This window comes from Nansenia antarctica (assembly GCF_963989245.1).
Source record: "Nansenia antarctica genome assembly, chromosome: 12".
Lineage (NCBI taxonomy): Eukaryota > Metazoa > Chordata > Actinopteri > Argentiniformes > Microstomatidae > Nansenia > Nansenia antarctica.
In genome coordinates, this window is record NC_137682.1 from 27,543,800 (window position 1) to 27,560,789 (window position 16,990).

The following is a 16,990-nucleotide window of genomic DNA, read 5'->3' on the forward strand; positions in this document are numbered from 1 at the left end:
CCCCCTATTTCAGGCCACCGAAAGTAATGGGACAATTGGCTTGACAGGTGTTTCTGGTAAGTCAGGTGTGTTCCGTCACGTCATTTGTGCAGTCATAAGAGAGCTGTCAATGTCTAGTACTGATTCTAGGCTTTGTCTTTGGTGTTTGTCAACATGAGGACCAGATGAAAGGAAACCGTTGTTACAGTAAGCTGAGAAATCAGAAACATAGCCAAGATTAGACTTGCAAAATTCAACAGTTTAGAACATCATTTAAAACAATAAAATGCGTGGCCTGGCTATGGTCCTGTGATCTTGCACCATGGTCTACAGTACAAACATATGCCCATGTCGGCATGGGTTCGAATCCGGCCCATGCCCTGCTGACATGACCTCTCTCCCTTCTTCTCCCTACTTTCCTATCTGTCTTCACTACATCTGTCTAATAAAATGAAAAATATGAGTGGGACTTCCCCACTCAGGAAAAGAAAAATTACTTAAAACAAAACAATAAAAAGCACAGGTGAGCTCAGCAATCACAAACAGGCTGGTAGGACAAGGGAGACTTCTTCAGTGGAGAAGAATGCTCACCATGATTGTAGAACCCCACAAAGCAACAGATCAGGAACACTCTCCTGAAGGTCGGAGTGGATGTGTCAGAGAAGAGTGGATGTGTCAGAGAGGAGTGGATGTGTCAGAGAGGAGTGGATGTGTCAGAGAGGAGTGGACGTGTCAGAGAGGAGTGGACGTGTCAGAGAGGAGTGGATGTGTCAGAGAGGAGTGGATGTGTCAGAGAGGAGTGGACGTGTCAGAGAGGAGTGGATGTGTCAGAGAGGAGTGGACGTGTCAGAGAGGAGTGGATGTGTCAGAGAGGAGTGGATGTGTCGGAGTGGATGTGTCAGAGAGGAGTGGACGTGTCAGAGAGGAGTGGATGTGTCAGAGAGGAGTGGATGTGTCAGAGAGGAGTGGATGTGTCAGAGAGGAGTGGATGTGTCAGAGAGGAGTGGATGTGTCAGAGAGGAGTGGATGTGTCAGAGACGACCATCTGCGTCACCAGCTGCAATACAGAGACTTTAAAAAAGAAAAGAAAATGATGATGATGATGTTCCAAATTGTTGATTTTGGCAAGCCCATGGTTTTGGCTATGTTTCAGAAGTTTTTTGTTAAGTTTTTTTTTATGATTACAATTGGCTAAAAAGTACCTAAAAAGCCTGCAGAGGTCTGGAAAAAGGTCTTGTGGACAGATAACATGAATATGATCATGTACCAGAGTGATTGCAAGTGAAAGGTTTAGAAAAAAAAATCTACCCAAGATTACAGCATTGTGAAACATTGTGGAGGAGGTGTTATGGTTTGGGCATGCATAGCTACCACTAGAACTGGATAACCTCTTATTAAGTCTTAATTGATGATGTAACTGCTGACAACGGCAGCAGAATGAATCTTGTCTACTGGAGTACGAGCAATCGCCTCCAAATTCATTGGACGGCGCTTCGTCATACAGTAAGAACAAAAACATACTGCCATAGCAACTAGGGAGTTTTTTTAGGGCCTACAAAGGCAATAATACCTAAAAGCACATAACAACTGGAGCAGGCCTGGCAGACCCTCAACAGAGAGGATACCCAGTGTCTGCTGGTGTCAATGGGTAGCGGACTTCAGGCAGTTATTGCATGCAAAGGATTGTCGACCAAATGCTATTAATCTGTCCCATTACTTTTGGTGCACTGAAATATGGGGACTAAGTATACAAAGTTTTATCATTTCTAAATGGTAAAATCAATGTGTACACAAACACCATCAAATAAAATAATCTATATTTTAACCTCATAGTAATGATTTGATTTCAAATCAAAGCTTTTGGAGATTTCAAATCAAAGCTTTTGGAGTATAGAGACAAAAGAACCAAAATGCTTCACTGTCCCATTACTTACACAGGGCACTGTAGTTGTATACTGCCCTGACACTCGGCAGACTCTAGCCTTTCTGGGTGTTCGTCCATATCACCTAGACCTACTCTCACTGTATATGCAGCATGCTAACTATTCAATATTCATATTTCAGTGTGCTGCTAAAAATTAACAACGTAACAAAAGAAGGGAAAGAATCACACCATTCAAATCCACTTCTACTGATCCACTTCTACTGACCCACTGGCCTAATTCCTCCCCCAGCCTTTACTCCTTTTTAGTTTTTTTTGTTTTTGTTTATTTCAACATATGCTCCTCTGACAATAAATAAAAACATGCATTATAAAATGTGTGGCATGTATAACTGTACACATCAGGCAAGTAGGACATCAAAATAAAAGTTTTTTAATTTGTCTTTTTTGTTTTTAAATTTATTTCCCAATGATTGTCTTAAATGTTTTTTTAATTTTTATTGTTTCATGTGTCTATAGTGCCAGGAGTGCCAGGAGTTTGAATGCCACTGAACAGGGGAGTTCAACACATGAGTTCAACACTGAGGAGAAACTGCTAATGTAGAGAAGTATGTTGAGCAACATACAGCAGTGCAGTAATCAACACAGAAGGCACGGTCTATGCCTGCGCTGAGAACCAGGAAGAGGGCATGTCCTCCTATCCCTTCCTCACCAATCTCAGAGACAAAGATCAAAACAACAGCAGCAGCAGCAGCAACAGCAACAACAACAACAACAACAACAAACTACAACACATCTGATACACGTTCATCTAAAGATCCATGATTTCAATCATTCAAATATAAATGCCCTTAATGTCCTGATTAATGAATTAATATATATGAATAATTCATTGATTTGGTTGTGGCTCAGTAGTTCCAGGCCAGGCCTGGTGAGGTGTTTTGGGGTGTGGATGTGTGGCTGTAGGTGATGGATGATGGCAGGTGTGTTTGCAGTCAATGGGCAGATGGGATGGTCTTGCTGAGCTTATCAGACAGAGCATGATGCCAGGCAAAGTAGCAGAACAATGTGTAGGTCAAGCAATCTTCCTTAAAATCCTGAGAATTCACTACACTAATTCATAGACAATGATTACACAAAATGCCAAAGATAAATGTCTACTATCGTGAAATACAGTAGTCATGATATAACAGTTATACAAATAACAATATGTTTCTTAAGATGTGTATGAAGACATAAACATGGTTATTCATGGCCTATAAATCAACCCCCTTTCCCTTCTGTGGAAAAAACAACATCATCTATTATTTTACTTTAATTTTCCGGCTAAACAAAGAGAAAAGTAGAAAGCCCTCCTGGCGGCAAGTTCAGCCCTTCCCTTGAGACAGCCTACGAGTGGAGAGAGTTGAACATCGTTTGTACTAATCGAATCTTTCTGGATATGTCAGTTTGATAATATTCTATATTATTCACTATCAATTAGTCAACCTAATATTCTGGTAAATAATAATTAGGCTATGTCATTTGTTATTTATTGTTATTTCTTTCTTTCATAAGAACAACGACACACAATCCTCATTAAGTGTCATAGTCTAGTAGGCATATGGATCTGTCACATTAATCATATGAATAAGCTAAGTTCCCTTTTTGGCGTCAGGGGATGGCTCTCCATCCTTGTCCCTCTGTAAAGATATGATGTTATCTATACAACCCGATTCGTGCACAGATCCCTAGTGCACCTGACCTGCGCCTTCATAAAAGTAAAATAGGCTACAAGGACGCGCGCACTTAATGCGCCTGTACCGTGCGTAAAATGTCATGCCTGATCAACGTTAGGCGCTTCAGGTGTGGTTCATCTCCTTAACTGCTAATGCACCTCACCCTCACCTAGCGCCTAGGAGGACCGCCTAGCGCCTCTGCTCCTTTAAGGCAATGAGGAATGAGAGCGTCTGCAGAGGCAGGGGAGAGGGTTATTCTGTCATGTTCTGAGGTAGCAGAGAGGTTAGTGCATGGACCAATGCGATTAACACGGCAGTGGGAAGATGCGCAACGTGCTTGCCTCTTGCTGGATGGAGAGAGGTGGTTCTGAAGATGCTTTGACTTTGGAATCAACAAAACAATTCTGCCGCTTCAACTCGTCCGGATTGGGTTTTCATTCTTACTGAAATTGACCACTGTACCTATCATTGTTTGAGTTCTTTTTATTTGCAATGTTTCCAATCATGATTCATTTGTCCGTTTTCATTTAATAAGAGACGTTTTGGGATTTCACATGATTTAGTTAAACCCATTTTTTTTTTCAAAATCAATACATTTCAGAGGACCCGCCGTTGTCCGCGCAACACCAATCTGACTCAGCAGCATCACACCTGGGCTGCAGGCTGCGAGCACCGAGCCCCCTCTCTCTCTCATCCCTCTGAAGACCAGGGCAAGGCAAGGCACCGTCTCCCCCTCTCTCTCTCATCCCTCTGAAGACCAGGGCAAGGCAAGGCACCGTGTCTCCCCCTCTCTCTCATCCCTCTGAAGACCAGGGCAAGGCAAGGCACCGTGTCCCCCTCTCTCTCATCCCTCTGGAGACCAGGGCAAGGCAAGGCACAGTGGACCGGCGGAGAGCAGCGCAGAGTCGGATCGCAGCTCTAACGGAGACAATCACAGAGGCACAGAGCTCCTCAATCCTCCAAGCGCGAAGAGGGGTCGGGCAGAGGGATAGTATACCGGGGAGGGAGTTCCATAGAAACGGAGAAAACACCAGGCCTCCTATCAGCGGAGAGTTGGACTGCATGGTTTCTCCAAGCTAGTAGCAAATGTTGAACCTTACAACTGACTGACACACAGAAGAGAATTGTTGGAAAGCAGCGGTCAAAGTGTGCGTAGGAAGACGAGAAGGCATAGCTGGGGGGATTGAACGGACCGGGGCATGTGGATATTGGCTTTTCTCTTTTTCCAGAGCATCTTGAATGGTAAGTCTAATTTGTTTATCTCAAGGCTCATTAGTTTATCCCAGTAGTCTGATTTATGGAGGGACACAAAGTATCTGAGGAGGGATAGAGGTCACCTGTGTTACACATGAGAACATTTCATGGTTGCCAATAGGATGTCACCCTGGCTAGAAAGAGAGACGGGCGAGGCAGAATGAACTATGCTTTAGTCGTTTAGAGCAAGCTACCTAGCCACTAAACCATGTCCAGTAGGCTTAGGCTATTTAACTATATGCAACATAGTCAAAATAACATTGGAAAATAATAGTTCTTATTTATTCATAGTTGTATTCTGCAATTGCATATTCTATTCTAGGCGCTATTCTATATTCTAGGTGCTAAAATTGATTGATTTTGGCTAGCCTTATTTGTTAGTGGCTTGATATAATAGATGTGACCTTAAGGTTAACGTCTTGATTGTTTTCAATTGCACTGCATCGAATCAAGTTAAGCTTTTGTTGATTTGATGCCTAGATAGATATCAGACTAGCCAAATATAGGCCTCAATAATGAGTGTCGTATTTTATATGGCTGGACATTTGATTTAACCCCCTTCCACCTGCCCCCACCAAGATATATATGTATCATGTTAAATGTCCTCAAAATAGAAGGATAAACGCCTATCAGTGATATACAATCAGATCATGCATGATTTTACATCAATTACATTGAATAGTTCTTCATCCACAAAGTGAAATTGTTGATAAAAGAGGCTTTAAGGCTTTAAACCTACATTTCCATTACTAATGGACCCACTACTACTGTTAATTAATAGATAACATTGAGATAAATAGAATATAAATATAGTATAACATGATATAAACCAGGAGCATATAGTGTTACAAAAAAGCAGACACAGACAAGTCATCCAGAAAAATGAGAGAAATGGTCTTACTGAAATGAATGCTGAAAGTAGAGAGATAATTATAAAATAAAACAGGGTTATACTGTACCAATTCACATGACCAGTTATTGCTGCACCCAGTAAAGACCAAAAATTGACATTCTATATACAATCATTTAAAATAGGTGTGTGTGTGTGTGTGTGTGTGTGTGTGTGTGTGTGTGTGTGTGTGTGTGTGTGTGTGTTTGCGTGTGTGCGTGCGTCTGTCTGTCTGTGTGTTTTGTGCTTTTATGTGCTTCTGTGTTTGTTTCTGTGTAATTGTGCAGCTATGAAGTATGAAGCTGATCACCTTGAACAGTAAAAATGATATAATTTATTAAGCAAATGGGATCAAATAAACACTTATTTATTGGTGTAAACCCTTTCCTCTGGGAGGGGATTCTGACTAGGCTGGGTGGGTGTGTACAGAAAGGGAGAGCTTGGGATGGAGAAAAACAGGGAGGAGAGGAAAGGAAAATCAAATGTAAAGATGTCCTCTAGAAAATGAGACAATAAGATCAGGGATTTTCAGATAGCCTGTCAGCTAACAGGACAGAAACCAGCAATGCAATTGTATCATAGAGAGTCGTAGAGGTAAAACAAGGGACATTGGAGGTTTGGGGGTAACTGTTACATTGTAGCACATTTGAGCAGCAGTCATTTTAAATCATTGCAGATGTGTCACCTACCCCCAAATAGGGTAGCATACATCTATACTTGGCCGGAAAAAAAAGATGAGGGAAAAAAAGATGAATTTGAAAATGATAATTTATAGCCATTTCAGTCCAAGGTGTTTATTGACATTCAGATTATTTAATCTCCACTCCATATACAATGGTATCTCCCTCCCCATGGCTTCATCCTTAATTATATTACTTTGACATTAGATCAACGGTCTAGTAAACCTCTAACCATTGCAAGGGATTATGTTGAGGGTTTAGGCTATAGTAACCTATATAAAGTACAAAAGAAAAAAGTACTATTCTAAAAATAAGAATGGTTATACCTATTTGCAGATGTCCCTAATGGCCATTTTAGCCATTGTATCGACTACAGGTACTACAGTATGTTTGAGCTGACATCTTGCTGTATTTCTCAAATGTGTTATTTTATGAAATATTGATGAGATTGGTGAGATTATCATGGTCATATTTATTGACTGAACTGACAATGTTAGAATGAAAAACCTTATTACATGATACCTTTGTCTTCTCACAGAGCAATTGGATTCTCGAAAATCTTGCTTTTAATAGTTAATAGTTAGGTCTGTCACATGCTCACTGGTGTCAATGGAAGCCTCCATTATGGCGTCAGGGTAGTGTGAGGTTTGGTGATTCTGCATCCCATTTCTCCAGAAGGATGTACTTCTCCATTTCCAGACATTTTAATGGGAATAGATTGGTGTAAGAGCCCATGCTTAAATCAAGGTGGGGAAGTGTACACAAGTGTACATGTGAAACAAATGGGATCCAGCATGTATACGGCTCACACTGAGTGTAGTATAATGATAATTAAGGGAATTTTGAATTTATTACAAAACAAAAAACAATTGCAATGTGATTAGTATATATGCAATATATTGGACAGTATTAAAACAATGTTTACTTCTAAGCTTTGATTCAAGAAAGAGCTCTTTGATTGAAATAAATGTAGTTATAGATTTCTTGTTGCAAAAGATAAAGCTTCCTAGCTTCCTCTTGATTCTGATTTAATTGTGAACCATTTTATACACAAATGACATTCTTGTGAAGTTGTTTTATGATATCCAAATGAAGTACATATATATATATTTATGTACTTCATCAAGTATTTATATATAAATATGTACTTCATACATTTAACATTTAAACATAAAAAATATTGCTACTGAATCTTTAATGATTTTGCCTTCATTTATGAGCATTTTAATGGATTAGTTATCTTTGGATGGTTGAGAAAACAGGTTTAATTTTGGTCTCCGAAAGATGGTTTTAGGCTAATTCAAGCTCAAATGAGGCGTAGGATCCACGATGACGAAACGCAATTTGGGAGCCGATCTGATCTCTAACCACACAAGCGCTTTCTCATCGTTGTGCAAAATCCCTGGTCACATGGAACCGCGTATTACAGGATCATTCAAGTAACCTGGGCATGCACATGCTGGTAGACCCAGGAAATGATTCAAGTATAATTGAAACAGTATTGTAAAATTATAGAAATTAATAGATTTTCATTCATTCGGTAGTAATGTCAACTCCCGCAGTCTCTATCAATCTCCTCTCCACTTACATTACGTCTTCATCCAACATATGGCATGCATACGTTATTAATCTGTGTAACTTTAGTTATCGGAAAAGAGCCGGTGCATAATAAACTTTATGATAGTTGTTGAAGTGCCTCTTGCTAAGATGTTCATATTAAGCGTTCAACAATCATCTCCTTGCACTACCCATTATTTGCTATATTATATTATATATATTTCGCTTTTATCCAGTGACTCTGCGTCATCCTTATCAACATGCTCCCGTATCGCCGACCACACGGCTGCGGAGTTTTCAAAAGTTAGCAGAGTCAGTTAGCAGAGTCAGTTAGCAGAGTCAGTTAGCAGAGTCAGTTAGCAGAGTCAGTTAGCAGAGTCAGTTAGCAGAGTCAGTTAGCAGAGTCAGTTAGCAGAGTCAGTTAGCAGAGTCAGTTAGCAGAGTCAGTTAGCAGAGTCAGCTCTTGAAATCGCCCGAATCGTGTGGCCGCCAGGTGCAAACGTTATCAAAGCATGGTGGAAAACACCAAATCAAAAGTCCAGTTTTATTGTAGAAATACATTGTAAATACTGTACTCTATATCATGAGACAAGATAACTCACCAAGTGAGAATCCCCTGTTAGTATGATTGAGAGACAAACTTGATCAAGACAGTCTGGGACAGTCTGAGAGTATGTGTGTATGAAAGGTGTATATCCTTTTCATCTTCAATAAATTAACATTTAGTCTGAGATTATAAAATCATCAATTCGATCTTAATCAACATGCCCTTTCTCATGGTATAGACATATAGAATATAAAAGAGTGTCATTGTAGGGCATCTACAGTACAATACAATATCTGCCAACATCACCTAATCTGCCTATTTTAGCATGACACATTAGCAACCTAAGAAGAAAAATGCAATGAAGACTCCAGGCAGATTGATTTGACTAAACTTGATTGTGAGGAACCTATGTTTCATGGGAGTTAATTTCCTGTGGGTAATTAAGGTAGTGCACTGATTAGAGACCCATCTGTTGGAGTAGTGAGGTCCTCCTTGTGTGATACATATATAGCTTACACTGCATTCAGGAAGTATTCAGACCCCTTCACTTTTCCTTCATTTTGTTGTGTTATAGCCTCAATTTAAAATGGATTAAATAAAAAATAATTTGACATCATTCCACACAAAATACACAAAGCGAAACCACTTTTTAAAATGTATTTCAGTACATTTATTCAAATTGAAATATTTAAATACCTCATATACATAAGTATTCAGACCCTTTGTAATGACATTCTTAAAATGTGTTTCACATCGTTGAACTGAGTTCATCTTAATGCAAGGATAATAGTTCATGTAATTTTGGAATCAATATCTTAGTTTTTATAGGGTCTCTGATTTGCATAGTTTGCAATTGCACACTGTGTGGATCAGGTTGTCATTATAAATTGAGCAAATGGAGAGGAACAAAACTGCTCAGGAATGCGACCCTGAGGCCTGGGGAGACTTAAAAAAATCTACAAAGTTGAATGGTGGAGAGGAAAAAGCACAGTCGATGGAACAACATCATCTCAGTCACTCTAATTGGTCTATAATCAAGTGGCCAAAAAGAATCCCTTAATTGAAAAATAATCTATCTGATATCCATAATTGTGTTTGCAACAATGAATTCAAGTGATACAGCAATGAAAATGGCTGGTGTTTTTGTTTGGTTTTACTACAAAGCATTAAGTTTAGTGAAAATCTAGAACATGCAACGCAGTTACCGCACCATCTCTTGTGTGAAGAATAGTAGTAGCTGCATCCAGTTATGGGTATATTTGTCACTGGCAGGGACTGAGGACTTCAGGATCAAGAGAAAATTATACAATTTGCGTAGAGTTGGTAGTGACATCCTAATCTACACAGTGTGTAATTGATTCCTATGCAAATCAGAGACCCTATAAAGACAAAGATATTAATTCCAAAATGACATGAACTATTGTTCTTGCATTTCGATGGACTCAATTTAACTCATTGAGTCATTTGTTGATGACATTTTTTGCATTTGAACTCATTTTAAGACTGTCATAGCAAAGGGTCTGAATACTTACATACGTGGGATATTTCTTGTATTTAAATTTGAATACATTTACTGAAATTCCAATTTGTTTTCACTTTGTCATTCTGGGGTATTGTGTGTGGATTGATGGATTTTTTACATTTATTTAATCCGATTTAAATTGAGTATACAACACAACAAAATCTGGAACAAGTGAAGGGGTCAGAATACTTGATGAATATGAATACACTGTATATCCTTGAATCCTCCATATCTTTTGAAATATCCTGAGACTTAGACAGTCCTTTGGTGGCAGTGGTCTCATGCAGCCATTGGAGGGGGATTTAGAGAACTCTGCAGAGCAGGTCGATATCACTGGAGCGTATAGCATTTTTGTTTACTGATTAACAATTAGGCTACAATCAGCTGGGTAGAATAGCATGGCATATGATCTTTCTATGAAAATGCATACGCCAAGACAATACAATCGTATCATTTTACTGTACTCCATAGACACCCATCTACTCTATCTGAAAGGTCTGTGTGAGTTCATACTGTTCATTTTTATCTCTTTATTTCTCTTGTTTAAGTAAGATTGTACTCCACCTCTCATGAGAGGGTGTTTGTTGGGAAAGCCGTCATGGTAGTTGTTATTCCTGAGGAATGGTTGCTAATGCGCAATAATGAATACCCTGATGGGTAATAATGGATACTGTACTTCATACATCCTTACCACATAATGAAGATACCTACTAAAGATGTTAAGCAACCGTCTAACAGTCTAATTAGGAGAGGGCATTGGAGACTGTGGTATGTTTCACTGAATGTAAAATCTAATTACAAATCAACTGTGTCCTTACGGATTATGCTGAAACAGAACAATATAATTGCGTGTGTCTGTGTAAATGGCTTTCACATTGAAATGTTAACGATATCGTTTAACATCGGCTAGAAAAAACTTCATACAGATGTAAGTATTTGATCAGGCGAGTGGAGACGTGGTAGAGTACATCTGGCAAGGATTCTCTTGTGTTCCATCAGCACGTTTAATGGATTTTCTTTTTAATCCTCCGAGCACTTTACAAAGTGACATGTTATATGACTAGGGTAATCACAGTGTTACTACACAGGTATGACAGAAGCCTAATGTGAAGTGATACCCAAGTGGCTCAGAGCTCGTGTCCGCCGCTCATCCACGTGTCTGTGTACAATAAACAGTTGTGTGGTGGGCATTGGGATTCACCTCTGAGACAAAACAAATAAAGAAACATTGTTCCTCATAAATCTGTCCCTCATCTGTCACTTAATCCAGTGCCCAGATGTAGCCACGGCCATGCTTTGAACTACACACAGTTGAGCATTAGCTGGATTGACCTCCTCCTCCCACAATGCATGTGCTCGGCCTGGTGTGGATCACCTTGGAGACTCTCACAGGATGTGTCTGGCTGCTCACATTCGTTTCCCTCGCCTTGTCTTTTTGTCAGGCTAGAGTTTTGCCTCGTCTTGTAATGTCCAATCCCTTGTATATCCCTATGACAGGTCAACTTCTCCATCAGTCTGTTTGTGAACGCACCAAGTTATACTGTACATTTTCGTTTAAGTTATTTAGCCATCAAAGCTTTAGGGGCCTCTGATACATAGTGTCAATAGTAAAGTAGGCTGAGGGATAACAGAATGACAGAAAGACAAATGACTCCAGCTTGGTTTCTTGACATTATAGTTTTATTTTTAAGCCTGGCACAGACGGTAAGATTTAAGACCAAGTTAGTTGCTGTTATTTTTAGCTGGCCATTTTTAAAGAGCTGTCATTTGCTGGTTTGAGGAAAGGTGTGTGTGTGTGTGTGTGTGTGTGTGTGTGTGTGTGGTGTGTGCGTGTGTAGGGGGACAATAGACCCCTAAGAATCCTCTTATGATTGATATATTGGTTGCATCTATCATGTGTGTGCGGGTTCCCAGGAATATGTCACTTTCTGCATTGCTGGTAAATGTCTCAGTAGGGTGTTGCTAGCCTGAGGTTTATTATGTGTTGCTTTCCCTCTCTATCAGCCCTCTCCCAGAAGTGATTATGCTAATTGCTGTTTGATCAGATGATTAAATTATAATTCGATTAATCCTGACTACTAAATGCTCTGAATACATTTGAGTCTGCTTGGCTGCCTAGCTTCCCAGAGCTAACGCCCCCTGTCACACAGCGAGCACACATGAGAGAGGGATGACCTGGGAGGAGAGGAGGAACATTTATTTTTCAGAAGAAGCGGTCGGTGTAGTTAGGGAGGGGATAATAAAGCAAGCAAGGGAGGAAAGAGAGGGGGGGGCAAGAGAGAGGGATACATGCTGTGGCCCTAAGTGTTGAATAAAAATGCTTGGTTTACGTATTGGCTGAAATAAATGTTTAATATGATAAGTCCATAAAGATTGTCAAATAGGGCTGGAGTATTTAATTGAGTGTGGCACATAGCAGATTTAAAGGGCTCTGATTATGGGAGTGCTAATAAGATGAGAGAAGCCAGCTGTTATAACATTAGGCCTGACACACTTTGCAAGCTGTTCATGACAGTACTGCCTTCGATAACAGTGGAGTCTGTATCCAAACGCCAAGACGTCACGATGAGGTCATCTGTAGCTATTATTTTACACATTTGGGTCATTGTCTTTCACATTTTGTCATTTATTGTGGAGTATGCCAGCACATTTGTCTCTATTCCTATTCCTTAATTTAGCAAACATACAGGTTTGCAATGGTAATGTAAGATTGCAGAACTGTAATGTCCCTGCCCCTCACAATGTTTGGTGACATAATAAGATGTGTTGACCAGTATGCAGTGTATTTGGCCCCTAGTCATTGTTTTAGTTTTTGCTTTGTTTGTTTTCTGTTTTGTCTGTCCGTTTTCATCCCCTTGTACAGCGTCCTTGGGTTTGTGAAAGGCGCTATACAAATTAAAGTTATTATTATTATTATTATTATTATTATTATTATTATTATAACCTGGTGCATGTTCCATGTATTAACATACTGGTACTGTAGGTGAGGGTGATGGCAGCAGACATCTGAACAACAACAACAACAACAACAACAACATATTCAGCAAGATGTATCATGTTGCAAGACCAGTGAATGTTAAAACCAGTTGAATCAACAAGTTAGTATTAGCTTATGTTCCCCTACATGGAGATAAGCAGGGTATTCTGTGGAGGAAGCAGATTGACCCCTCGGCCTGCATTTGACCTACCCCATGTCACATGTCTCTGCAGGTTGAGTGTTGTATATTGTACCACCAACAAGTAATCAAATAACCTTTGTGAGTGGCTGTCTTCCTCACAAGTCGTGTTCCCTACAGAGTTTACTCTAGATTAATTTTCACAGTAAACGCTTCCATATTTGTCAAATCAACATTCCATTATGTAAAAGCACAACTCTGAGTGGTAGTGAAATGTAGGAGCATGACGTTGTTATATACCTGTATTATACATTTGTAATTACTCAAGTTATAACTTTGTATAAACATTGCATAGTAAATTACTAATTGGGTAAATAAAATGATGCCGCATGCATGCCATACTCTTTTTGATTTTATTCGACGGAAACAAAATTGGAGGTGTGTGTCAGAAAAGAGGTTAGATGGGAATTCACACCCACTGACATTCACACCCACTGACTGCTATGTGTCTGTATTCCTCCTCCAGTGTGGGATATCTCAAATGTACCCCCCCAGGACGTGATAACCAGGATGTCATTAAATCAAGATAGGCTTCATCCATTTAGGTTTAAGCAGCGATTTAGTCTACATATTTACTCCAACATTTAGCTATGCTCTTCACATTGCTGCTCAGAAGCTTTCTCAATAGGATTAGCATTAGCTTGCCATAAATAGTGCCTACATCAAGTTGTTTTAATTTGTTTTAATTTGTTTGTGAAGAACCAAGCAATGAACAAATTATGTGCTACCATTTTCTTGTGTAAACATCAAGAAATGTTTGTGGCTCTGTTGGCACTTTGAACCTATCAACCTCGAACAGTCAAGGCATTGAAGGGGACATTGGCATTGTGTAAGGGTAAAACTGACCTGTAATTTTATGAGCTGAAATGTTTCTTTATTTGATTGAAAATGTTCATATTTGGTCTGGTAAATTGGTATGACTGGTATGACTCCTCCTCCACCCAGTTCATATTATGCCACAGAATAATATTTCATTTACCATGGTAATTCTTATTCAGCAGGAGCAGCAGCAGAGGGAGCTGCTATAGTTTAGTATAATCCCCCATCAGATTCTCCTCCGTTCATCAGTGGCATAATTTAGACATCAATGTCTGCAGCACGCACATATATCCCCACTGAGATAGGCCTCTTTCCCCTTTTAATGAGCCATCCACTCTCACCCGTTTAAGACATGAAACTAAAACTAGAGGTACACCGTGGGGGCTATGCTTTACCACTTCCTACCCCTCTGACATCAGAGGAGGGATCTGTCTCCGCAAACCACCAGTGAGCAGACAGCCGCCCCTTTCTTCTGTCATGTCCTGCCTAATATTCATGAAAGCAAATTGGTAGACAGTCATTTGGCAAGTTTCTGTGCATGCTGTAGCCTCTGGGCATAAAAGAGTAATGCTTCCTCCCATTGCCCCCTGCCCCCCCCTACCCTTCTCTATCCCCCTCTACCCCCCTCTACCCACGTCCCTTGTCCCTGCTCCTGGTCCCATGCCACCCCCCAGGCACAGAGCGGAGTGCTGCCTTAATTACCCAGCCTCCCTGATACAGCCTGTCAAACTACCAGCCTCGCCGGCCTGTCTGTCTGTGTACGCTGACAGCCCAGACAATGGGCCGTTCGCTCGCCAGACATGACATGAGTGCCCTATAAAATATGGGGGACTCAAATCAATACACACTCCCACTTTCTCTCACTGTCTCCCCTCCCTGTTCGATGAGTTCATGGCAGAATGATTTGAGAAAAGATGGAATTCATGATATTCCTGATTCTAGCAACTCTACAATGTTTAAATCCTTAATTTCCTTAACTAGGACTGGCACTGAAGGAAACAGTGAAAAAAGAGAACAGCAAAGCACTATTGTCAGTTGTTGTGTTACTTTTAGCTAGCATACTGTATCATATTGTACTATATGGTATTACACATCAACCGAGAAGTGTGATATTACACTGTGGATGGCCTCACTTACTCTTCCAACTTAACAGAGAGAGAAGGCGTTCCATCAGCATCGACCAGCACGTTTCCTTTAATGAAGCACCTCAGTTGTCCTGAAAGCACTCTGATGGTTGGTTACACACTGGTGAGGAATTATTGTCTCTGATTGATCAGAGTGTGTGAGACTGTCCATGACAACAGTGTGTTGAAATAGTTTTTCATAACGTACCTTTATGTTAATTGTAGGCTTGCTCATCTTGCTCATCATGTTCATCAGCTCATCATATTACAAAAAGGCAGTTGCATAATGGCTAACATGATTGAGTTCTTTTCTTCATAAAAGGAGAAAGGCACCATTAAGTGCTATTGAATATTGATCATAAATAATGACTTTAATATAAAGTAATGCATTGGAAAACGACTGTTGCTACTCTGAAGTGGTAAACAATTAGATTGCCGCTCAACTTCAGTATGGTTTACTGGGATTATTCAATGCACAACTCTGCTCAGTCGCTAACAGGAGGTTACATTTCAGATCACAGTAATAGTTACTTGCCTAAGCATATTACCAGGTGCATGTAGCTACAGTACTACTTCTGAAACTCTTTTTTTCAAGTGAGCCCTGAACAAACACACATTAAATAGAACATACACATATTAAACAGAACAAACACACATTAAATAGAACATACACGTATTAGAAAAGAGCTAATCAATCCAACATGTACACTCCTCTATATATGCATTTTAAAAGACAGCTTGTCATCGCTCTAAATGCCCAGATATGAATGTGTCCTGCACAGCGCACACACATTCTGGGCTTAGTTCACCTGTTAAATACTTGAGTGCTTGAATCCATAACAGGCCTCTACCATTGATAAACATCAAAAAAGACAAGGCTGTTTGTGGATGTGAATGTGTGTACAATATGTTTTGTGAGTATGTAAACCTCTGCAGCTCCCATGAAGTCCCTCTTTGTCACCTTGGCTACACTCACTGTCATTAGGCCCCCCTTTCTTTTCGCTGTAAAAGACAGGATCAAATAAAATGGTCTTGTCTTTTTTGTATTCATCTTATCCCTCCCGTTTTGCTAAAAGAAAAAAGAAAAAAGCAGAATTAATTATAGATGTATATGATGAATTATTGAACAGTGTCACTTATTTCTTCTTAACATTTCTGCTCATAAAAAAGTATGTCAATCACCAAAGTCCCCTCTCCGGTTTACGTAGGAAGGATAGAATCAGGAGGTGGTTATGTTTCACATGAGTTGTTCATGCATGTCAAGCAGAATCTTGAGGTCTTTGAAGAGGAGGTGTACAGTATACGTGGGTTGGCAGAAACCTTTGTAGTGTAACTCATGTAGACCTGCTCAATTAGAGATGAGCATTTGGGGTTAGTGCAGTATCATGGCACCCAGTGAGACTTGACCCACAAGGAAATTTTGACCTCAGTTTAGGTGGTTTTATCATAGCACTATCAATCTTTTTATTTCATTTTTTTTATAACTTCACCATAGTAAATATAGTTGCTTTCATATAGGTTTTGAAATAACCAAAGGAGCTCACTGCCACCATTCAAAACACAGAGCAAGAAGCTTCCACTCCATTTTAAAACACTTATATGTGGATATTGGTGACAACTTGACAATGACTAGAGTACATTTTCTTTGTTTTTTAGTTCACACATCTCTTGAGCATATGCATGGTTTTGTATTGATGCTATTGAAGAGCCAGTCCTGTATTGGCATAACTCTCTAGATTAGCGAGTGTAATAACAGTAAGGCTAACCAGGTGTGCTCTAACATGAGCTATTAATAACTCATCCAAATGACCATACATTATACTGTCATTGCAGTAACACACTT

General features: G+C 39.8%; 1 protein-coding gene across 2 annotated transcripts in view; it reads left to right on the plus strand.

Annotated features, from left to right (window-relative positions):
- Window positions 1–4,778: 4,778 nt before the first annotated feature.
- Window positions 4,779–16,990, plus strand: part of dscamb (Down syndrome cell adhesion molecule b) — a gene marked incomplete at both ends in the record, with an annotated part of 191,749 nt that continues 179,537 nt past the window's right edge. For both annotated transcript variants that reach the window (XM_080543422.1, XM_080543423.1), the window contains one exon: window positions 4,779–4,821. In XM_080543422.1, coding sequence (XP_080399548.1) covers window positions 4,779–4,821 — 43 coding nt within the window. The remainder of the gene's footprint in view (window positions 4,822–16,990) is intronic.